General features: G+C 47.6%; 1 protein-coding gene across 2 annotated transcripts in view; it reads right to left on the reverse strand.

Moving 5' to 3' along the window:
* Positions 1-7,313: 7,313 nt before the first annotated feature.
* The window catches only part of ODF2 (outer dense fiber of sperm tails 2), a 137,573-nt gene continuing 119,549 nt past the window's right edge, over positions 7,314-25,337 (reverse strand). For both annotated transcript variants that reach the window (XM_030207923.1, XM_030207922.1), the window contains exons 19-20: positions 17,741-17,866; positions 7,314-8,064 (exon numbers count right to left, since the gene is read on the reverse strand). In XM_030207923.1, coding sequence (XP_030063783.1) covers positions 7,891-8,064; positions 17,741-17,866 — 300 coding nt within the window. In that variant the 3' untranslated portion in view covers positions 7,314-7,890. The remainder of the gene's footprint in view (positions 8,065-17,740; positions 17,867-25,337) is intronic.

Genomic DNA, 25,337 nt, shown 5'->3' on the forward strand with positions numbered 1-25,337 from the left:
CATGAGAGCGCCTGGAGCTCGGAAACTCTTCTGGCTGAAGTGATAGCCACCAAAAAGACTGCTTTCAACGTCAGGTCTTTCAGAGATGCCCTCGACAAGGGTTCAAAAGGCGGCTTCTGCAATGCTCTTAGTACCAGGTTGAGATTCCACGCAGGCACCACTGAGTGCAGAGGAGGGCGCAGGTGATTAACTCCCTTGAGAAAGCGCACCACATCTGGCTGCGAAGCCAGGGAAGCACCCTTCAGGCGGCCCCTGAAGCAAGCCAGAGCCGCTACCTGGACTTTAAGGGAACTGAGCGACAGGCCTTTCTCCAGACCTTCTTGCAGGAACGCCAACACTGAAGAAATTGGAGCAGTGAAGGGAGAAAGTGAGCCTGCTTCACACCACGCTGCAAAGATACGCCAAACCCTGGCGTAAGCAGTAGAAGTAGAGCGCTTCCTCGCTCTCAGCATAGTGGCGATGACCCTGTCTGAGAAGCCCTTCTTCCTCAGACGCTGCCGCTCAATAGCCAGGCCATAAGACCAAAGGGGGAGGGATCCTCCATCACCACGGGACCCTGATGTAACAGGCCCTGCTCCACTGACAGCCACAGAGGATCGTCGACTGAGAGCCTGATCAAGTCCGCATACCAGGGACGCCTGGGCCAATCCGGACCCACCAGGATTACCCTGCCGGGATGCTTTGCCACCCGGTCTAGCACCCTGCCCAACATGGGCCAGGGCGGGAACACATAGAGAAGCTCTTGTGTCGGCCACTGTTGGAGAAGAGCATCTACTCCCAGGGATCGAGGGTCCCGTCCTCTGCTGAAAAAGCGCGGCACTTGGCAATTGGCCGATGACGCCATCAGATCTAGGCTCGGCTGGCCCCAGCGCTTCGTGATGTCCAAGAACGCCTGAGCAGATAGCTGCCACTCTCCGGGCTCCAAGGTATGGCGACTGAGAAAGTCCGCCTTGACATTCATGACTCCGGCAATGTGGGCCGCTGAAAGCTGCTCCAGGTTCACTTCCGCCCACTGGCAAAGATTCATAGCCTCCTTGGCTAGAGGGGCGCTCTTGGTACCTCCCTGGCGGTTGACATAGGCCACAGCCGTGGCATTGTCCGACAGGACCCGTACAGGCTTCAACACCAGTACCGGGATGAACTCCAAAAGCGCCAACCGAATGGCTCTGAGTTCCAGGAGGTTGATAGACCACTTTGCCTCTGCAGGAGACCAGAGCCCCTGCGCTGTCCTTCCCAAGCAGTGGGCTCCCCAGCCCGACAACGAGGCGTCCGTCGTGACGACAATCCACTCTGGGGTCACCAGAGGCATTCCCGCAGACAACTTGTCTGTCTGCATCCACCAGCTCAGCGCCTTGCGCACTGCTGGGTCCAAGGGAAGGCGCACAGCATAATCCTCCGACATCGGAGTCCAGCGCTGCAGCAAAGAGTGTTGAAGCGGTCTCATATGAGCCCTGGCCCAGGGCACAACTTCCATCGTGGCCGTCATAGAGCCCAACAGCTGCACATAGTCCCAAGCCCGAAGGGGAGAGGCTACTAGGAACTGGTCCACCTGAGCCTGAAGTTTGACAATCCGATTGTCTGGCAGGAACACTCTGCCCACTTGGGTGTCGAATCGAACTCCCAGGTACTCCAGGGACTGAGTCGGGCGCAGCTGGCTCTTCTCCCAGTTGATGATCCATCCCAGGGAGCTCAAAAGAGCAACTACCAGGTCCACAGCTTTGCCGCACTCTGCATAAGAGGGGGCTCGGATCAACCAGTCGTCCAGATAAGGATGGACTTGTACCCCTTCCTTTCGTAGGAAGGCCGCGATGACCACCATTACTTTGGAAAAGGTCCGCGGAGCAGTAGCCAACCCGAACGGGAGGGCTCTGAACTGGAAGTGTCGTCCCAGGACTGCAAAACGCAGAAAGCGTTGATGAGGAGGCCAGATGGGAATATGCAGGTACGCTTCCTTGATGTCCAAGGATGCCAGGAACTCTCCTGCCTTCACTGCCGCTATAACAGAGCGGAGAGTCTCCATGCGAAAGTGCCGCACTTTCAAGGCCCGATTGACCCCTTTGAGGTCGAGGATAGGCCGGACAGAACCTCCTTTCTTTGGTACCACAAAGTAAATGGAGTAACGTCCCTTGCCAAGCTGACTTTCTGGCACCGGAACGACCGCGCCCAGGCGGATCAGATTGTCCAAGGTCTGCTGCACTGCCACAGCTTTGACCGGAGACTTGCAGGGAGAGAGTACAAACCCGTCTTTTAAGGGTCGGCAGAACTCTAGTTTGTAGCCGTCTCTGATGACTTCCAGCACCCACGCGTCTGAAGTTATTGTGGTCCACTCGCCCAGAAACGAGGACAGCCGTCCTCCAATCTGCACTGGGGCGTGGACCAAGACCCCGTCATTGGGTACGAGACCCTGGGGGAGGACCGGAGGGAGCACCTCCGGGACGGCGGTCTCTGCGAAAGGAATGCTGCTTGGGGGAGAAATTCCTCTTGAAGGAAGAGGGGGCAGAGCCCGACTTGCCCGGGCGGTACCGACGGGCTTCCTGCAACCGTCCTCTGAAGGTACCGGGACGAGTACTAGCCCGAGCCCTGACCTCTGGTAATTTCTTGCCCTTAGACGTGCCGAGATCGGTCACGATTTTGTCCAGCTCGACCCCAAAGAGCAGCTTGCCTTTAAAAGGCAACCTAGCCAGGCGGGATTTAGAGGCGTGGTCAGCAGACCAATGTTTCAGCCAAAGCCACCGCCGCGCAGAGATTGTCTGAGCCATGCCTTTCGCTGAGGCCCTCAAGACATCATACAGCAAGTCTGCCAAATAGGCTAAGCCCGATTCCAGGGCCGGCCAATCAGCCCTCAAGGAATGATCCGAGGGGGAAGACCGCTGCACCATAGTCAGGCACGCCCTGGCCACATAGGAGCCGCAAACTGAGGCCTGCAAACTTAAAGCAGCCGCCTCAAAGGACGACCTTAAGGCCGCCTCCAATCTTCTGTCTTGGGCGTCCTTTAGGGCTGTGCCACCTTCCACCGGCAACGCCGTTTCTTAGTCACCGCAGTGATTAAAGAATCCACGGTAGGCCACAGATAGGCCTCACGTTCACTCACAGCCAAAGGATAGAGGCGGGACATAGCCCTAGCCACTTTAAGGCTCGCTTCTGGGACATCCCATTGAGCCGATATTAAGGTGTGCATGGCATCATGCACGTGGAAGGTTCTAGGCGGGCGCTTCGTCCCCAGCATAATGGCAGAGCCAACAGGGGCTGAGGGAGAGACGTCCTCCGGAGAGGAAATCTTCAAAGTGTCCAAGGCCTGTAACAACAGGTTGGGCAAATCCTCTGGGCTAAAAAGCCGCGCTGCAGAGGGGTCATCCGCTCCATCCGAGCAGGGACCCGTCTCCTCCAAGGAATTCGCAAAGGACCGTTGGGAGACCTCAGACACGCTGCCCTCATCTACATCGGAGGAGACAAATTCCTCCAAGGCCTGGGAATCAACCCGAGGGCGTTTACCTCTGGGAACCTCAACCTCTTTACCAGACGAGGGAGCAGGGGCAGCGTTGTGCATGAGGAAGGCCTGATGCAGCAGCAAAACAAACTCGGGGGAGAAACCCCCCAGACTGTGCACTTCCGCAGTCTGGGCAACAGCCCTAGACGCACCCTCAACCGGCGCTCGCAATAGCGGGGGAGAGACATGCTGCGCATCCAAAATGGCGTCCGGCGCGAAACTCCGCGAAGGAGCTGCGCGGGAAGAACGGCTCTTAACTTTAGCCGCTTCTGTGCCGTCGCCCAAATTAAGGGCGTTCATGGCATTAATGTCTCCAACCTCAAGGGCGGCCCAAGAAGAAGCCGTCCGAGCCGCGTGGCCGGCCAAGATGGCGGAGGCGAGGAGCGGGGGATGGGAGTTTATGGCGGGAAAAAACGCCACGCCGGAGGAAGGACCTGGACATTCATCGGTCACGAAACTGTCACCCAACAAGGGCGAATCAGGCTTGAAGACCCCCGCATCCCCTCTAGAAGCGCTCAAGCGACCCGGGGAGCGACCCTTTGCGCCCTCGCCCTCCGACGCCATATGCCACGAGGAGAAGAATCGGGGAACCCCCTGCCCGCTATAAAAAGGTAAAAATTACCTGCTGTCCGCTCCGAGTTGTAACGACCTGGTGTCCCAGTGAGTAGCTGCAATAGACGCTTAAATAAACGTCGAAATAAACGCCTTTAAGGACGTTCAAATTTTTTTTTTTTTTTTTTTTTTTTTAAACGGAGCCAGCGGGAGGGGGGAGAAAAGGAGGGACCTGGCACCACCAGGTTTGCACTTGCTCAAAAGAGCCCTCAACCCCAGGCACTCAACAAAACCTAAAAATTAGGCTTGGAGGCCTAGCCAGAGCTGCTGCTGTGTGTGACCACCACCTGCTGAGATAGAGAACATACTGAGGAGTTTCCGGCAGCACATGACCACATATAGGGAGGCAAAAGTTTGCTCTCTATCTCCACCTGCTGGTAGATGGACACAACCCACCAGTCTATGGATTGATCAGCTTGATGATATGGAAACCTCTATTATTCACACCATGTACTTGTACATACCGGAATTGGCTATTGCCGTTAACGGTAATATGTAAGCCACAATGAGCCTGCAAATAGGTGGGAAAATGTGGGCTACAAATGTAACAAATAAATAAAACTCATAGCACTACCTGGTCGATAATAAAAGGAACACTATCCACCCTAAAAAAGTTGTTTTGTGGCTGTACATGAGGAATTGTGATATCAAATAAATGTGTGGTTGTGTACCTAGTCATGCAGTCTAAGTTTATATGAGGAATGGAGGAGTGGCCTAGTGGTTAGGGTGGTGGACTTTGGTCCTGGGATACTGAGTTCAATTCCCGGCACAGGCAGCTCCTTGTGACTCTGGGCAAGTCACTTAACCCTCCATTGCCCGCAGCATTGAGCCTGCCATGAGTGGGAAAGTGCAGGGTACAAATGTAACAAAAAAAAAATATATATATATATAATCCAGTTAATAATTTAACTTATTAGTGGAACATAACCACAGAGGCATGGTAAGGTCGCATTTTCAATATGCTAATACTAGGGCCCAGCTAAGGAACAGGTTATTTTGAGTTAGTCTTCACTGGACCAAACTTGCTTTCCTTGTGTCGTCACTATCCAGCAGGTAGGCAGTGTCTTAAAAGGTGGAGGATCAAGGATTTGTGTTTTTCACATTGATATTGTATTTATTTATTGCATTTGTATCCCACATTTTCCCACCTATTTGCAGGCTCAACGTGGCTTACAGAGTTTTGTTATGACATAGTCATTACAAGATGTCAGTTACAATTCGTAATGTACAAAGATTAAGAAAGGGTAGTGAGAAGGAGGGTATTAGGCAGGATAGTATAGAGGTGGTCTTTAATAGCTGGGTGAGCTGGTAGGTATTTTGTCCATTTATCTATCCTTTCCCTCCTACTCATGTCTATCATCTCTCACATGGAGGCATATTTTCAAAGCACTTTGGGAGGCTAAGTGCTTTGAAAATGAGATTGATAGTCTCCATCCCTCCCACCATCTGCCTTCTTCCTGTGTCACATTCAAATTGTAGCTAGTTTTTTTTTTCTAAATGCCTAACATTTCTGTGCATCCCATTTTTCTTTTGGCTCCTCCTGGTATCTTCTTTATCTGCTTAAAATACAAGCTTAAACAATGGTATTGCAGTGATGAACAGAAAAATGTTAAAGTACATATTTTTTTTCACAAAGGCTTTCTCTAATATATGTGCAGGTCCTATTCCAAAGAGCTTACTAGTATTTGCAATGCTCAGGGGTGCATTAACTCTTACAGGTTTTCATCAGCACAACCACATGGTTTTCTTAAGCTTATTTCAAAGATTCTTGTCTTTTCATAAATGGCTCTGGTACTCATCATTATGTGACAGCCACAATCTGCACAGTCCTCTGTCTGGTTCTTCTTAGATGTTGTATACCCCTGTATTTGCCTCAGAGACAGGAGTAGCCTTCTGGAGGTCTCCTGGAGGGTAGACCCTTGCCCCCCCAGGCAAGAAAAAAAACTCTGGCTGCTAAATAAGTATTAGACATAATAAAAGTGTATTCAACTAGTCAAATAAGTCAATCAGTAATTATTGAAATAACAAATAAAATCCCAATAGAGTATAATATGTAGCAAATAAGTTTTCCCTGGGAGCTGTCAATATGTCCACCTGCTAGTGGACACACTGAGGCTCGCCATCCTCAGTTCTGTTTCCTCTTAAATACTGTTTTCTTCTTCATGACCTTAATTCTAATTACCCTTCCTACCTCATAAATATGCATCTTTCTAGAATATTTTATTTCCTGTTATGGTGAGTTCCTGTTCCAGCACATTCTGTCAACTTCCAACTTCTATAATTTAATCCCTCATTGCTTTGACAGTTAGGGCCTGGCATGCACATAAGCCTTTGTTAGATAATGGGTTGACCTATGTCCTTGTTATGCTAGTCACTATGCTAGCCCCCTCCACCCTCTTGCTGAACCTACAATTTCACCCACACCCACTTACTTCTCCTTCTGATTGTTCATCTGGATACTGCAGGTGTCCTTAGTCATAGGAGTTTCTGATTTTTGGTTGCTGACCAGCAACTTATCACAAGTTAGCATAGGCCAAGTGTCAAACCACAACCTTAGAATGGTAGCTTTCAGAAAAAAACTAATTTATAGCTGTCTTGCAATTCAAGTCTGCTCCCAGCTCAAGAAAAGCAAAATAGCTATATTAAAATAAAAACTAGAAATATGTATGGTTTGCACCTTTTCATGGCCTCTGTGATATACAATGTTCGTCAGATCATGGACCTGTTCTAGAAAGAGGCTTACACATGTGACAAAATTTATATAGATAGAAAAAATGAACCACAATGGGAAGGAACAGAGGTGGTGACACAGAGCAGGAAATGGTGCACTAGAGGGGTGAAACATAGATTCAACATTTTTCTAAGCTATAAAAGCTGTTTTCTTTGCCAGGCACCATCAGATGATGTGTTACACACTTGTAAGGACCTGCAATTCAGCTGGTCTTTGGTGAAAGAGGTATATTTTTCTAAAGATCATAGTCCGTTTAATTAGAATGGTCTGCACTGCAGTGGTAGTGGCAGGTATATAAAATCACATTTTAAATTTAATCCAAAACCTCAATATAACAACTATCAAAAACAGGTATCTAATAAAAAATGAAGTGACTCCCAACACATTGGTGAAGATGGACACTTTACAGCAGTTCAGTGCACGCTCTTTAATATGTAATGTTGCTGCACTACTTGAGTTCTGAGACATACAGCAGGGCTTATCAAGATCATCAGTTTTCCTTTATTCAGATGTTTCACATTACCATGCCAAACTTTACACAATATAAAACATCCACAACAGAACTCAAATTTGAAAATGTTAATGTAGCACCTTTCCACTTTATACCATTATAAAAATCACAAGTTTCATAATCAAAAACACAAATCTGAGCAATTCAGTTATCATATAAATATGTTTCAAAAATGAAAGGAAAAAAAAAGTGACTACGAAAGGGATAGGCAAGAGCAGAAGGAAAGTCACAGAAAGCTGGAGTGATTTCCCAGGAGAAATGAGGACTCCTCAGAGCCCCTGCATCTTAATAGCAGGCAAATGCACACCAGACAAGAGAATCAAAAACATTGAGAGGAGAAAACAAAAGATTATCTCAAGGTAATGCAGCCAGACTCAGAGCACTGCTAAAAGTAAAGACCTTGGTTGGAGATCTCCCTTAGTATTTCATTAGATGTGTCCGATACTACACACACATCTTCTGAGGCTGGTGAAAACCAGCAGGGCCTGCAAGAATAAACCTCCTTTTGCCCCTTTTATACCAAGGGCTTTTGGTAAAGTAGAGGTCTCCTCACAGTGGTGTTCGAGGCCGGACAGGAGAGCTGGACAGTATGCTTTCTCCAAACACATTTGCATAAGATGACTTAAGGAAGTGGACATAGTTCTGCATGCTGCGATTGGTACTCTCAGACTGCTCCAGGCGATCCTTCAGGTCCTGCAAGCGGCTCTGGAACCGGTGTTCTGCCTAAGATAAACAAGACAACTGTCAATCCCAAATCAAGAGACTGTAATAAGACCATTATCTATACACAAGTTTCAGAGCTCCAAAGAAATATAAGGAAGCTTGGAAGATATCCACATTATCCCAATGGCTGATAAATGATTAATGTAAGGACTAATTCAGCACACCAGGTTCAACACAATCAAAGACAGCTAGTCAGGATCACCTGATGTTAGGTAAATGATTGTAACCTACTTAGTAACTGTAGGAGTAAGAATAGCTTAGGATTTTTAACTCACACCTTTTCAGTAGTAGTACTACTACTTATAATTTCTAAAGCGCTACTAGACGTACGCAGCGCTGTACATTTGAACATGAAGAGACAGTCCCTGCTCGACAGAGCTTACAATCTAATTAGGACAGACAGACAAACAAACAGGACAAACAAGAGATAAGGGAATATTAAAGTGAGGATGATAAAATAAGGGTTCTGAACAAGTGAATAAGGGTTAGGAGTTAAAAGCAGCATCAAAAAGGTAGGTTTTTAGCTTAGATTTGAAGACGGCCAGAGATGGAGCTTGACGTACTGGCTCAGGAAGTCTATTCCAGGCATATGGTGCAGCAAGATAAAAGGAACGGAGTAGTCTGGAGTTAGCAGTGGAGGAGAAGGTGCAGATAAGAGAGAGTTACCCAGTGAACGGAGTTCCCGGGGAGGAATGTAGGGAGAGATGAGAGTGGAGAGGTACTGAGGAGCTGCAGAGTGAATGCACTTATAGGTCAATAAGAGGAGTTTGAACTGTATGCGAAAATGGATAGGAAGCCAGTGAAGTGACTTGAGGAGAGGGCTAATATGAGCATAATGACACTGGCGGAATATTAATCGTGCAGCAGAATTTTGAACAGATTGAATAGGAGAGAGATGGCTAAGTGGGAGACCTGTAAGAAGCAAGTTGCAATAGTCTAAAGCGAGAGGTGATAAGTGTGGATGAGGGTTCTAAGGAAAGGGCGAATTTTGCTGATATTATAGAGAAAGAAACAATGGGTTTTAGCAGTCTGCTGAATATGTGCACAGAAGGAGAGGGAGGAGTCGAAGATGACCCCAATGTCAGGAGCTGATGAGACAGGAAGAATGAGAGTGTTATCCACAGAAATAGAGAATGGGGGAGGAGGAGAGGTTGGTTTAGGGGGGAAAATGAAGATACATACCTGTAGCAGGTATTCTCCGAGGACAGCAGGCTGACTGTTCTCACTGACGGGTGACGTCCACGGCAGCCCCAGGAATGGAAATCTTCCTAGTAACAAAAGTTTGCTGGAGCCTTCGAGTGCGCAGGCGTGGCCATCTTCTTGCCTGTCGCGCGAGAGCCCTGATCAGTTCGATAACAAGCAAGAACGAGGACAACTCCAAAGGGGAGGCGGGCGGGGTATGTGAGAACAATCAGCCTGTTGTCCTCGGAGAATACCTGCTACAGGTATGTATCTTCATTTTCTCAGAGGACAAGCAGGCTGCTTGTTCTCACGACTGGGGTATCCTTAGCCCCCAGGCTCACTCAAAACCACAAAGAAAGGTCAACTGGGCCTCGCAACGGCGAGGGCATAACAAGGATTGACCTACGAAGAAACATCCGAGAGTTAAACCTGGAACAGAACAAAAATGGGCCTAGGGGGGTGCACCAACTGCCCAAACCGACTGTCGCGTCAGGTATTCTGCTGAAGGCAGTAATGAGATGTGAATGTGTGGATTGATGACCACGTCGCAGCCTTGCAAATCTCTTCTATAGTGGCTGACTCATGGCTCTAACATTATGAGCCGTGACATGACCCTCCAGAGTCAGCCCAGCTTGGGAATAAGTGAAGGAAATGCAATCTGCTAGCCAATTGGAAATGGTGCGTTTCCCGACAGCAACTCCCCTTCTGTTGGGATCAAAAGAAACAAACATTTGGGCGGACTGTCTGAAGGGGCTTGTCCACTCCACATAGAAGGTCAATGCTCTTTTGCAGTCCAATGTATGCAACTGACATTCAGCAGGGCGGGTATGAGGACGTGGAAAAAATGTTGGCAAGACAATTGACTGGTTCAGATGGAACTCCAACACCACCTTCGGCAAAAACTTAGGGTGCGTGCGGAGGACTACTTGCTTATGATGAAACTTAGTATAGGGAGCATGGGCTACCAAGGCTTGAAGTTCACTGACTCTACGAGCTGAAGTAACAGCCACCAAGAAAATGATCTTCCAGGTCAAATACTTCAGATGGCAGGAGTTCAGTGGCTCAAAAGGAGGTTTCATCAGCTGGGTCAGAACGACATTGAGATCCCATGACACTGGTGGAGGTTTGACAGGCGGCTTTGACAAAAGCAAACCTCTCATGAAGCGAACAACTAAAGGCTGTCCAGAGATAGGCTTACCTTCTACGTGGCGATGATAAGCACTAATCGCACTAAGATGAACCCTTACTGAGTTGGTTTTAAGACCAGACTCTGATAAGTGTAGAAGGTATTCAAGCAGGGTCTGTGTAGGACAAGCGCGAGGATCTAAGGCCTTGCTGTCACACCAGACAGCAAACCTCCTCCATTTGAAAAATTAACTCTTTTTTTGTGGAATCTTTCCTGGAAGCAAGCAAGACTCGGGAGACACCCTCAAAGAGACCCAAGGAAGCGAATTCTACACGCTCAACATCCAGGCCGCGAGAGCCAGACTGGAGGTTGGAATTTAGAAGCGACCCCTGGTTCTGAGTGATGAGGGCTGGAAAACACTCCAATCTCCACGGTTCTTCGGAGGACAACTCCAGAAGAAGAGGGAACCAGATCTGACGCGGCCAAAAAGGAGCAATCAGAATCATGGTTCCGCAGTCTTGCTTGAGTTTCAGCAAAGTCTTCCCCACCAGAGGAGGATATACATACAGAAGGCCCTTCCCCCAATGAAGGAGAAAGGCATCTGACACTAGTCTCTCGTGGGCCTGAAGTCTGGAACAGAATTGAGAGACCTTGTGATTGATCTGAATGGCAAAAAGATCCACCCAGGGGGTGCCCCACGCTTGGAAAATCTTGCGAACTACACTCGAGTTGAGCGACCACTCGTGAGGTTGCATTATCCTGCTCAATCTGTCGGCCAGACTGTTTACGCCTGCCAGATATGTGGCTTGGAGAAGCATGCCATGAGCTTGAGCCCATAGCCACATATGGACAGCCTCCCGACACAGGGGGCGAGATCTGGTGCCCCCCTGCTTGTTGATGTAATACATGGCAACCTGATTGTCTGTCTGAATTTGAATAATTTGATTGGACAGCCGATCTCTGAAAGCCTTTAGAGCGTTCCAGACCGCTCACAACTCCAGGAGATTGATCTGAAGATGTGATTCCTGGAGGGACCAAGCTCCTTGAGTGTGGAGCCCATCTACATGCACTCCCCACCCCAGGAAAGATGCATCCGTTGTCAGCACTTTTAGAGGCTGAGGAATTTGGAATGGACGTCCCAAGGTCAAATTGGATCAAATTGTCCACCACTGAAGGGAATTCCGAAAGTCGGTGGACAGCTGGATCGCATCCCCTAGATTCCCTGCAGCTTGATACCACTGGAAAGCTAGGGTCCATTGAGCAGATCTCATGTGAAGGCAGGCCTTGGGCATCACATGAACTGTGGAGGCCATATGGCCTAGAAGTCTCAACATCTGCCGAGCTGTGATCTGCTGAAACGCTCTGGCCATGGAAACTAGAGACAGAAGATTGTCTGCTCTTGCCTCGGGAAGATAGGCACGAGCCATCTGTGAATCCAGCAGAGCTCCTATAAATTCTAGTCTTTGAACAGGGAGAAGATGGGACGGGGTAATTTATAACAAACCCGAGTAGCTCCAGCAGTTGAATAGTCATCTGCATGGACTGTAGAGCTCCTGCCTTCGAGGTGTCGTCACCCAGCCAATCATCGAGAATAAGGGAACACATGCACTCCCAGTCTGTGTAGCGACGCTGCAACTACTGCCAGGCATTTTTGTAAGACCTGGGCGAAGACGCGAGCCCAAAGGGCAGCACACAATACTGGGAAGTGATGCTCCCAGCCGGAATCGATATATACTGCCTGTGAGCTGCAAGTCTCAGGCTGTGTGTATAAGCATCCTTAAGTCCAAGGAGCATAGCCAATCGTTTTTCTGAATCATTGGAAGAAGGGTGCAAGGGAAACCATCCTGACTTTTACTCGGACCAGGTATTTGTTCAGGGCCCTTAGGTCTAGGATGGGACGAATCCCCCCTGTCTTCTTTTGCACAAGAGAGAACCTGGAATAGAATCCCAACCCTTCTTGCCCTGGTAGAACGGGCTCAACCGCATTGGCGCTGAGAAGGGCTGACAGTTCCTCTGCAAGTACCTGCCTGTGTTGGAAGCTGAAGGACTGAGCTCCCGGTGGGCAATTTGGAGGTGTGGAAATCAAATTGAGGGAGTATCCAAGCCAGACTATTTGAAGAACCCACCGATCAGAGGTTATGAGAGGCCACCTTTGGTGAAAAAATTTTAGCCTCCCTCCGACTGGTAGATCTTCCGGCACAGACACTTTTATAGTGGCTATGCTCAACTGGAGCCAGTCAAAAGCCCATTCCTTGCTTTTGCTGGGGAGCTGCAGGGGCCTGTCGAGGTGCACGCTGTTGATGAGAACGAGCACGCTGGGGCTGAGCCTGAGAAGGCTGTCGAGAAGGTCGATTGTACCTACGCTTATTGTAAGCATAGGGAGCATTCCTCCTTCCCCTGAAAAAACGTCTACCTGATGAGGTAGATGCTGAAGGCGCCCGGTGGGAGAGTTTGTCGAGGGCGGTTTCCCGCTGGTGGAGCTGCTTGACCACCTGCTCGACTTTCTCGCCAAAAATATTATCCCCCCGGCAATGAACATCCGCAAGCCACTGCTGGACTCAATTGTCCAGGTCAGAGGCATGCAGCCATGAGAGTCTACGCATCACTATACCTTGAGCAGCGGATCTGGATGCAACATCAAAAGAGTCGTAAGCACCCCTGGACAGGAATTTACGACACGCCTTCAGCTGCCTGACCACCTCCTGAAAAGGCCTGGCATGCTCCGGAGGGAGCTTATCCACCAAGTCCGCCAGTTGCTTCACATTGTTCCGCATGTGGGGATGCTCAAGTAGAGCTGGTATGATTGAATCTTGGAGACGAGCACAGAGGACTGATAGGCCTTCCTCTCAAAAGAGTCCAGGGTTATAGATTCTCATCCTGGGGGCGCCAAGGCAAAATCTCTATAACTCCTGGCTCTCTTGAGAGTGGAATCCACAACCACAGAGTCGTGAGATAACTGTGATTTCATCAACTCAGGTTCTCCGTGAATCCGATATTGGGACTCAGCTTTTTTGGGGATGGTGGGATTAGTTAGTGGTTTCATCCAGTTCCTAAGCAAAGTCTCCTTCAGGACATTATGCAAAGGGACAGTGGATGACTCCCTAGGTGGCGAAGGATAGCCAAGGACCTCGAGCATCTCAGTCCTGGGCTCATCCTCAGATACCACAGGGAAGGAAACAGCCACAGACATTTCCCGCACAAATGAAGAGAAAGAAAGGCTCTCCGGGGGGGGGGGGGGGGGGGGGGGAGAAAGCTTTCCTTTTGGTGAAGGAGAAGGATCAGAGGGAAAGCCACAAGACTCCTCAGATGAGAAATACCTGGGATCCTCCTCTTCATCCCATGAGGCATCCTCCTTGGTGTCGGACAAGAGTTCTCTGACTGCAGTCCGAAACCGGGCCCGTCTCGACTCCGAGGAACCACGTCCTCGATGGCGACGTTGAGAGGTCGACTCCCGTGCCGGCGGCGATGAAGCTCCCTCCAACGATGTCGATGGGGAGTCGACCTGAGTGGAAGCCGATGCCGCAAGTGGCACCCGCGGCGAAGACATCACCACAGGCGGAGAGCCAGCTGCCGCGTCCATCAACGGTACCGAGGGCATAAGCACCCCCGGTACCGGAACAGACTGATGCAGCAGCCCTTCCAGAAGACCTGGGAGAATGGCTCGAATACGCTCATCCAGAGTCTCTGCTGGGAAAGGCTGTGGGGCCAGTGCAGGAGTCGGAGGCAGAACATGCGAAGAGTGAGGAGACGGTACCGGGCTGTCCGATGACCGACGCCTCTTGAATGGAGGGTGAGCGGTCCTCCCGGCGTCGACGCTTCACGAGTGCTGAATCCTTCGACGCCCCGGAGCTCCCGGTACCGTGCGTGGAAGGAGACCGATGACCATGCTTCTTAGCCTTCGCTCGATGCACGTCATCAGCACTCCTTGGTACCGACAAGGAGGATGTGGAATCCACACGCCTCCTCAGGGTCGGGTCCGGAAGTGGCTGGTCTCGGTGGGCCTGAACAGCAGGAGTCATCGAGGCAGGTGGAGACCCACTCGATGGCTCACTGCTCCCAGTATGTGGTAGTCTCCGGACAGCCATTACCTGTGCTCCCGTTGTCGATGCCATCTCCTGTACCGAAATCGACGCCGCCAACCTCAGTACCGATGTCGACGTTGAAGAACCGGGTGAAGCTCCAAACAGACGATCCTGCTGAGCTTGTCTCGACGCCTGTGTCCACTTTTTAAGGCTAAGACACAACTTACATGCGTCTGGGCGATGGTCGGGCCCAAGGCACTGAAGATACCACGCATGGGGGTTGGTACCTGAGATTGCCCGGCTGCACTGAGAACACTTCTTGAAGCCGCTGGGAGTCCTCAATGACATGGATGGAAAAATAGCGGCAGCGAAGTCAAAATTCTCGATTGTGCCAAAAAAGGAGGGCACAAAAATGAGAAACCGCGACGAAAACGAAAGGAAACTTAACAGGGAAAAAACTAAGAAATATAGGTTAGTTTTTTTTTTTTAAAAGAAGAGAAACAGCTCAGACAAGAGCAAAAAACGATAAAGAAAGCGAAAATTCGCGAAAACAAAGGCTCTTCTCGGGGCAAAACGAAGAGAGAGAGACCGCAAGCAGCCACTCCCTCACTGCGGAAAGAAAAGAACTGATCGGGGCTCTCGCGCAATGGGCAGGAAGATAGCCACGCATGCGCGGTGCGTGTGCCCGCGCGCTCGAAGGCTCTAGCAAACTTTTTTTGCTAGGAAGATTTCCGTTCCTGGGGCTGCCGTGGACGTCACCCATCAGTGAGAACAAGCAGCCTGCTTGTCTTCGGAGAAAGATAAGAAGCTCAGACTTGGTCATGTTTAGTTTCAGATGGCATCCAGGCAGCAATGTCAGACAGGCAGGCTGATACTTTGGCCTGGATTTCGGCTGAGATTTCTGGTGTGGAGAGGTAGATCTGGGAGTCATGAGCATAAAGATGATACTGAAAACCATGGGATGAGATCAGAGTACCACGGGAAGAAGTATAGATGGAGAAAATAAGAAGTCCCAGGACAGATCCCTGAGGTACACCAATTGACTGTGGGATAGAAGTAGAGAAGGATCCACTAGAGTATACCACTAAAGGTACGCTGGGAGAGATTATAAGAAAACCAGGAAAGAACAGAGCCCTGAAATCCAAGTGAGGACAGCGTATCAAGGAGTAGGCTGTGATCAACAGTGCCAAAAGCAGCAGATAGATCGAGAAGCATGAAGATAGAATAGAGACCTTTGGATCTGGCCAGAAACAGATCATTGGAGACTTTAGCAAGCGTTGTTTCAGTTGACTGAAGGGGGCGAAAGCCAGATTGAAGTAGATCAAGAATAGTTTGAGATGAAAGAAAGTCAAGGCAACGGCGGTGAACAGCACGTTCAAGTATCTTGGATAGGAAAGGGAGGAGGCAGATGGGGCGATAGTTGGAAGGATAGGTAGGGTCCAATGAAGTTTTTTTTTTTGAAGGAGTGGTGTGACTACGGCATGTTTGAAGGCATCAGGAACAGTCGCAGTGGACAGTGAAAGATTGAGGATATGACAGATAAAAGGGATGACAGTAGGAGAGATAGTGTTAAGTAGATGGGTGGGAATAGGATCAGAGGAACAGGTAGTTAGTTTCGAGGAGGAAATAAGATGTGTAGTTTCCTCTTCAGTGATTTCAGAAAAGGAAGAAAAGGAGGCAGGGGTTGGAGGGTTGAGAGAAGGGACTAAGAGAAGGAGAGGTGGAGGTGACCTGGTTGAGAATTCAAGTTTAATTTTGTGAACCTTATCATGAAAGAACTCAGCCAGAGTCTGGGGGGAAAGGGAAGGGGGGGTTGGAGGTGAAGGCACTTTGAGAAGAGAGTTCAGTGTGGCAAAGGGATGTCGAGGGTTTGAGCCAAGAGAATTTGTCAACTGGATGCAATAGTCCTGTTTGGCCAGTAAAAGAGCAGACTGGAAGGAGGTCAGCAAGAATTTGAAATATATGAAGTCAGCATGGGCACGGGATTTCAGCCAAAGGTGTTCGGCAGAGTGGGCACAGGAACGTAGGTAGTGGATTCTAGAGGTCAGCCAAGGCTGGGGTTTGGTACGTTTTACAGAACGGGGAATGGGAGGAGCGAGAGTATCCAGAGCAGAGGACAGAATAGTATTATAAGAAGAGACAGCCTCATTGACAGACTTGGATAACATAGTGGTAGAGAAGAGATTTGAAACACTGGAGGACAGAGTAGAAGGGTCAATAGCTTGAAGATTCCTAAATGTATTGGTAAAGATTGGAAGGGACTGGGGAGGAGGGGTGTTTAAGTGTGAAAGTTATCAGATGATGGTCAGAGGGGAAGAGTTGAGTCACAGAAACCGGAGAGTGAGCAGTTTGAGAAGAGGATAAGATCAAGACAGTGGCTATTCTGATGAGTGGGGGCAGCGGAGCACAGTTGAAGATTGAAAGAGGATGTTAAAGCAAGAAACTGAGAAGCATAAGAGTCAGAGGGATCGTTAGCATGAATGTTAAAATCCCCATGAATGAGGGAAGGAGATGAAGGTTCAAGAACGAAGGAAAGCCAGGCATCAAAGTTGGTGAGAAAGGAAGAAAGGGACTTATCAGGGGGTCGATAAATGACTTCTACTCGGAGAGGCAGAGAAGCAAATAGACGGATGGAGTGGACTTCGAAAGAAGAAAAACAGTGAGACTGAGGTGGAAGAAGAGGTTGAAATCTACAAGAGAGTGAAAGTAGTAGCTGCAGACGAGTTACATTTAGTTACAGTAGGTCTTTCAACCTAAGTTTGCACCTGAGGCAATGGAGGGCTAAGTGACTTGCCCACAGTCACAAGGAGCGGTAGTGAGCTTTGAACCCTGGCTTCCCTTGTTCTAGATTCACTGCACTAACCACTAGGCCTAGTGGTTAAAACAATGAACTGCAATCCAGTGAAACCAGGTTTCAGATTCCATTTCTCCCATTCGCAATTCCTTGTGATCTCAAGCAAATCATCGTGTTATCTCCTATTGCCTCAGATACCATTTAGAGTGCATCCTCTTTGGACAAGAACTTTGAGGACTTGAAAACATGTTGTAAGCTACCTGGAACTAAAATTAGAAAGGTGGTTTAGAAATAACAAAGGGGACTCATATTTCCCATCCACTAATGCTAAAGGAATATGGTATACAGTATTGTAAATGTATTAATTTGATAAAAATTTATTTATCATGGTGAATAAACTGCTTTGTGGTATATAAAATTGGAGAAGAAAGTGTAAGCAGTATACCATCGTTTCCTTTTGTGCCTGTGAGCAGAGGGCTGTCTCTTTGCACGTTTAAAAACATCTATGGGGGTAGTAGACAAAACTTCTAATCAGCTCCATTGGCCACTCACATCCTCTTTACTGCGGCGAAGCTGGTTTAGTTCCGTTTTGGTTCTGCTCAGTTCGGTTTCTAGATCCAGCACTTTGGATTGTGCTATTCGTTCTTTTGAAGAGGCCCTTGCTCTTGCCTGATCCACCTAAGAATACAAGAATTGTCACATTGGATCATATCAAAAATCCATCTAGCCAACATCCTGTCACTGCCTTTGTTTGATAAGCAGCAGGTTGCTTACACAAAGTAGGGGTTACTTAACCTGTAAGAGGGGTTTCTCCATGAACAGCAGGATAAAAATCAGCCACATAGATGTCATCCTTGATAGCAACAGATTGGATCCACTCTCCCAGAAGTATCTAGAAAAGCTCTCTCTGGTCCTATGTAATAATTGTTTCACCCCCTCAATTTATTCCATAGCTTGGTCTTCAGTCAGAAGAGGAGCTAGGAGAGATTTTTGTGGCTGATTCATCCCGCTGTCCATGGAAAGGAGGAATTATATCTTACCTGATAAGGCATCCGTCCTGTCGGGGCCAGACAAGACAGCTATGAAATAATGCCAGTGCAGCTTCTCAAACTGCCATAACCTATCTAGGAGGAGCTGAGTAATGCATATGGTTCAACAACCTTCAAAGTTGTTGAGAACGGTAAGCAGTAAGAAGGTGTGAACGCTCTTGGCAATTCCTCACCAGAACAAAACAGATTATCCGTGATGATGGAAAATGATACTGAAGCACATAATAGACCAAAATATGAGCGGCAAATATAGAGGAGAAATCATTGTGTGTGCTTATGAAGTCTATAGTAAACTCTGTAACAAAGAAAATGTTCTATTCAATGTGGAAGCTCAAATGATTAAAACCTTTCTTCCCAAGAGCAACTTTTCAATACCTAATACAATCAATGGTCCTAAGCCATGCAGATTATTGCAACGGAATCTACGTGGGCTGCAAAGAACAACTCATTAAAAAACTCCAGACCACCCAAAATACAGCAGCCAGGCTGATATTCAGCAAACACGCTTCGAAGTGCCAAACCCCTCGAGAAAAGTTGCAATTGGCTCCCAATCAAAGAACGGATCATCTTCAAAATCTGCACCTTAGTCCACAAAATCATGTACGGCGTAGTACCAGGATACATGACAGACCTTATAGACTTATCAATAAGAAACAAAGTCAGATCGTCAAGATCCTACCTAAACGTACACTACCCAAATTGCAAAGGACTGAAATACAAAACAAGTTACGCAGCCGGCTTCTCCTACATAAACGCACAACTATGGAATGGGCTCCCAAAAGCTGTGACCACCTGAACTTCAGGAAATCACTAAAAACCTACCTCTTCAAAAAGGCCTACTCCAACGACCCCACCTAACCCTCTTCACCTACCAACACAGCATGACTATGATCGAACAGGACATCACGCAATCTTCATCCATTCCGACCCTCCATTTATACCTCATACGATTAATACAACTTTGTATTTGTTATCCCCGACTGGGCAAACGCCTTTGACGACTATGTAAGCCACATTGAGCCTGCACATAGGTGAGAAAATGCGGGGTACAAATGCAACAAATAAATAAATAAATAAAATAATATATATATATATTTTTTAATTTATTTTTATTCATGATAAACAGGTACAACTATTTGCTTCATTCTTGCAACAAAAAAACAAACAAACAAAGCCAGAACTGTTATACAACAATAACGTTTCTCAATTGTTACAGCAAGTAGGTTTGTTGTCCCCATTGTCCCATCCCTCTGGGTCAGAACATCAGTGAACATCAATAAAATATATATTTGAGGTGTGCAATGAGGGTAAACTGCACATCCCTTAGCCATTTATTATTCCTCATCGCTGAATGCAAAAACAGCAGAGTATGGGGCTAAGATTGGTTATTATACCTGTAAATATGTGGAACACCATATGTTGTATGAAATAGAGAGCTGCACGGGAACGGGGATAGTGGGATTCCCACAGGAATCCCCTCCAGGACTGAGGGATCCTATGGAACCTCTTCAATGTTACTTTCGGCACCTAACCTTATACCTTTCAGGAAATCTAGACTGCCCCTATATGACTGACTGTACATTTGTCCTTTAGATTGTAAGCTCTTTGAGCAGGACTGTCCTATGTTAAATTGTACAGCGCTGCATAACCCTAGTAGCGTTTTAGAAATGTCAAGTAGTATAGTAGTATGGGGTGGACCAAAGTCCATGGGGATCCTGCAGGGATGGACCAAGGTCCTATGGGGTTCCCGTGGAACTAAACTGACCTTTGCTTTCCCTCCCAATACCTTACATCATTCTGGTGGTCTAGTGGCTTGCTTCGGGGCAAGAATGTCCCCCACGCTTTTCTGCCCACTGCCGCTGATCCTCTTGCCTCTGCCGCTTGTTTAAAATGGCCGCCGAGACTTCAAGCAGCAGTCTCGGTGGCCATTTTAAACAAGCGGCAGCGGGCAGGAAAGCGTGGGGACCTTTCCTGCCCTGAAGCAAGCCACTAGACCACCAGGATGATGTAAGGTTATGTGTGGGGAGGACATCCTGGGCTGAAGGAGAGGTGGATGGATGGTGTGTGTTTGGGTGGGAGGGAGTTAGGGAGTTGAAGACAGAGTAGTCTCTGTTTCCCTTTCCTTGAGCAGCTGTCATCGCCATACACTCAAAACAAAGCAAACACAAACCTATGAGCTGCTGCATCCACGTTGTTCTTTATTGTTGGTAACATTTTTATTTAAATTCACCTATATTTTCAAACATACCGACTTGCGTAGCATATGGATGTACACAGAGGAAGTATAATGATGAAATAACATTTCATAGGTAGAGTACTAATTTGTTTATAAATTGTAATCAGTGTGTTATTTGGAGGGGCTGTTTTAAGGGACACCCTGTTACATTTGTGCAGAGATTTTTTTCTCCTGGTAATGGGCCACTAAAACACTAAAACATATACAGTGCACGTCGGATAAGCGCATGCTCTGTTTAACTGCATGCCGTACTGCATCCCGTTTTTGGCGCCATCAATTTCTATGGGGACAAACTTCGGTTTAGCGCACCACTGATAAGTGCAAGATTTGCTTATATGCATGGTTTAAGACCACTCCTCTACAGGAAAAACTCTGCATAAGCGCACGCATGGAATATGGAAGCCGAATGGCACGTGACAAAAGGGTGATAAATTTGAAATCTTGTTGGTTAACTGCCACAGGCAGAATAAGCGAAAGAAAATTGTTAACAGTGTACACTGGAGTCGTCGTCGTTGTCATTGCGCAACTGTAAGATTAATATTGGCTGAACAAATAGAAGTTCTTAAAAAATTAGAAAACAACCAAAGTCAAGCATCTATTGCTAAAGAATATGGTGTCAATCCCAGTCAAATTTCACGTATCTTGAAGCAGAAAGATCAGCTTCTGGAAGACTGGCAAAACAATACAAATCCACACCGGAAACGTAAACGGGCGGGAAAAGCTGAGGATGTAGAAGATGCTCTTCTTCGGTGGTTTTCTCAAGTCAGGAGCAGACAGTTTCCTGTCAGTGGTCCACTGCTTATGTAGAAAGCTAATCAGCTAGCTGAAAGTCTTGGACTAATTGAATTCAAAGCCACTGTTGGATGGTTGGAAAGATGGAAGGAGAAGAACAACATAAAATTCAAGAAACAGCATGGTGAGAAACAAGACGCTGATGACTTTGGTGCTGAAAGTTGGGTTATTTCAGTTCTTCCTACCATCTTGAATGAGTTTGCACCTCGTGACATTTTCACTGCTGACGAAAACGGTCTCTACAGGGCGAGCGATTCCTGATGGAACACTTGCATTCAAACAAGCCGAAACTACAGGAAGTAAAACGTTGAAAGGACCGACTGACGATCCTCCTTTGCTGCATTATGGATGGGAGTGAAGTTGGAACCAGTCGTAATTGGAAAGAGCAAACAGCCCCATTGCTTCAAGAATGTTAAACGACTTCCTGTGTCATATGAGGCTAATGCAAATTCATGGATGACTGGGGAAATTTGGAAGCAGTGGCTAAAGAAGTTAGACACTAGAATGTGGGCACAAAAGCATCAGATTTTGTTGCTTTGTGATAATTGTGCTGCACACAGTGATGATGTCAGGCTGTCTAACGTCAAGGTGGTGTTCCTGCCACCAAACACTACCTCTCTGATCCAACCTATGGATCAGGGCATAATAGCTAATTTCAAAAAACATTATCGGGCTCTTGTACTACGTCGTCTGATGAGCATTATGGATGACCAGACTGGCAAGGATAAACATGCTGTTGAACTGGCTCACTGTTGGATTCCCTACATTTGCAGAAAGAAGCCTGGAATCATGTTACACAGGCAACCATTGTGAACTGCTACAAGCGGGTAAGCTTTGTTAAGGATGTGGAGAGGGACGAAACAGATGCAGCTGTTGCAAACATGTCAGATGAACAGGCTATTGACATCCCAGCCGGTGTTACTGAAGAGGAGTTTCATCACTACGTAGCTGTTGATTACGATCTACAAACAGCTGAAGACAGCACTGATGTTGAGATATGCACCTACACGCAGGCAATGGCTGATGATGAAACAGATGATGAAATGAGCAGCGAGGCACATGCTGACGAAATTCAACAACCTCCTGTCACTTTTGCAAGAGCGCTGGAGAGTCTCAACACCATGCGGGCCTATCTGGAGGCCACTGGATGTCAGTGCTATGACAGTTTTTACCATCTGGCAGACATATTATAGTCTATGGAACTCACAGACACAATAGTGTACAGAGGACTATGACTGATTACTTCAAGTAAGCCTAACATCAGTTAACGGAGACTGTATACTGTACGTATAATAAAGTACTGTACATATGTTTATCAGATATCAAGCTTCTTTGGGTCACAGCGGTTAAGTGCACGCTCCGGTTAACTGCATGTATTTCTTTGGTCCCAGACCCTTGCACTTAAGTGGATTGCACTGTATCATGTTATGAGAATCAGGTGCTCAACATTCAGATTTTCTATTGACTTATTTATTACACTAGTAAAAAAGGCCCGTTTATGACACAAATGAAACGGGCGCTAGCAAGGTTTTCCTCGGAGTGTGTATGTTTGGGAGAGTGTTTGAGAGTCAGAGTGAAAGTGTGAGTGTGTGAGAGAGAGAGTGAGTCTGGGTGTGAGTGTGTTTGTGAGAGAGTGTGTGTGTGAGAATGAGAGTGTGTGCAAGTGTGTATGTGAGACACAGTGTGAGAGAGAGTGTGTGTGTGTGTGGGCGAGAGAGAGAGAGTGTGTGTGAGACACAGATTCTCTGTGAGAGTGAGTGTATGAGACCAAGCGAGTGTGTGAGTGACTGTGTGGCACATAGAGAGTGAATGTGATACAGTGTGAGACAGAGTGTGTGAGAGTGAGAGTCAGAAAGACATTGTATATGAGAGAGAGAGTGTGAGCCGTGCCCTCCCAATCCATGGCCATCTGTCCCCTGCCCCCTCCATTCATCCTTTTCCAGCAATTCCACTCTCTCCCTGAGCCCTGCCCTCCCAATCCATGGCCATCCATGTTTCTGTCACCTGCCCCCTCCATTCATCCCTATCCAGCATTTCCCCTCTCTGCCTGAGGCCTGCCCTACAATCCATATCCATCCATGCCCATCTGTCCCCTCCATTCATCCCTATCCAGCAATTCCCCTCTCCCTGAGTCCTGCCCTTCCAATCCATGCCCATCCATGCTCCTCTGTCACCTGGCCCCTCCATTTTTCCCTATCCAGCAATTGCCCTCTCTCCCTGAGGCCTGCCCTGCAATCCATATCCATCCATGCCCATCTGTCCCCTCCATTCATCCCTATCCAGCAATTCCCCTCTCCCTGAGTCCTGCCCTTCCAATCCATGCCCATCCATGCTCCTCTGTCACCTGGCCCCTCCATTTTTCCCTATCCAGCAATTGCCCTCTCTCCCTGAGGCCTGCCCTGCAATCCATATCCATCCATGCTCATCTGTCCCCTCTATTCATTCCTATCCAGCAATTCCACTCTCTCCCTGAGTCCTGCCCTCCCAATCCATGCCCATCCATGCTCCTCTGTCCCCTGCCCCCTCCATTCATCCATTTCCAGTAATTCCCCTCTCTCCCTGAGCCCTGCCCTCCCAATCCATGCTCCTCTGTCCCCTGCCGCCTCCATTCATCCTTTTCCAGCAAGTCCCCTCTCTCCCTTCCATGACCCCCCCTCGCATCCATGCTCCTCTCTCTCCCATGTCCCAGCCTGGCCCGCCCTCTTCTTCCCCCCCCCTTCGCATCCATGCATCCCTTTTTTTTTTTTTTCTTCTTTTTAACTTTACCTCCGTGGCGGTTCGTGCAACGAAGCGTCAGGGAAGGAGGCGGTGCTCCCGACGATTAGCTTTCCCTTCGCTGTGTTCCGCCTCCTTCCCTGACGCTTCGCTTCCGGATTTGTTTTGGGTTTTTTTTCTGCCCTCGACGTCATGACGTTTGACGCGAGGGCGGGGCAGAGACGGCTGGCTGGCTTGAAGGCTTCACACCACGAATCCACGAACCCTTCAGCCTGGGAGTGACGTCAGATGGCTTCATGGCTTCACAGAACGTTGTCCTCAGAACGTTGAGGGTGCGTTTTATTATATTAGATTTCTATCCCACATTAGACATGAATTAGGTTGAAACCCAGGAGCATTTAAAATCTTTTTTTTTTTTTTTAATTTCCTGTGCCTACATTAAAAGAAATGTGGGAATTTGCTCCATGTGTTTTGTAGATTGCAGTGGTATATTATAAAAATGCACTTGCCTTTTTTATACTACTATTTCAGAGAGAGGTATTGAATAATGAAGGAAGGGTTTCCTTCATGTAGAAGTTCTATCCAGCTTCAGTCTAAATGTGCCAACATTGTCCAGTTCAGCACAGTATTAGCCGCCAAGTTTATACAAAGTGAATTATGTTCAGTGGAAAATAAATCTGTTGCCTCAGGCTGCTTGCTATGTAAGTATTCTATCACTGTTTCATTATTATTATACCAAGTATTACATATCAAGGGCATTTGCTTTAAACTTTGCTTTAATTCGTTTATCCAGTCCTTACATGCACATGGTTTTGCTTTTTAAACCCAAAGGTTGAACAGTTAACCAATTAGTGCCTAATGTTCCCATAATAAGCTCCCACATGGGAATGTTGGGCACTAATGGGTTAAGTATAAACTATGTTTCTACTTGTTTTGGACTGCTTTGGGTCCTGCTAATCTGTATATCTGCTGTCTTAGAGTACTGAAGAAAATGATTTATGCTATTTTTACTAGAAATTTTACTGCTTGTAGAATCTGGCTTTCTTGGGGGGGGGGGGGGGTATCAAGGTGACTGTGGCACAGCAGGAACTGGGAAGGAGGAGATTACTTGCAGTGGGGACGTGTTAGATTCCCGCGGGGAAGGGTTACATTCCCCACGGAGACGGGTGGGGATGGGTTAGATTTCTGTCCCCATGCAACTCTCTAGTATGAAGGGAATCCTTAAATCAGCCTTACTGTATAAAGTTGTAACTGTATTGATGAGATGAACCTGTCTGGCATTGTAATAAGAACCTGTCTGGCATTGTAATAAGCGTCCTATCTATATCCAGAAACTGCAGCACTAGAAGTTGAGTGG

This window comes from Microcaecilia unicolor, chromosome 6, assembly GCF_901765095.1.
Source record: "Microcaecilia unicolor chromosome 6, aMicUni1.1, whole genome shotgun sequence".
Classification (NCBI taxonomy): domain Eukaryota; kingdom Metazoa; phylum Chordata; class Amphibia; order Gymnophiona; family Siphonopidae; genus Microcaecilia; species Microcaecilia unicolor.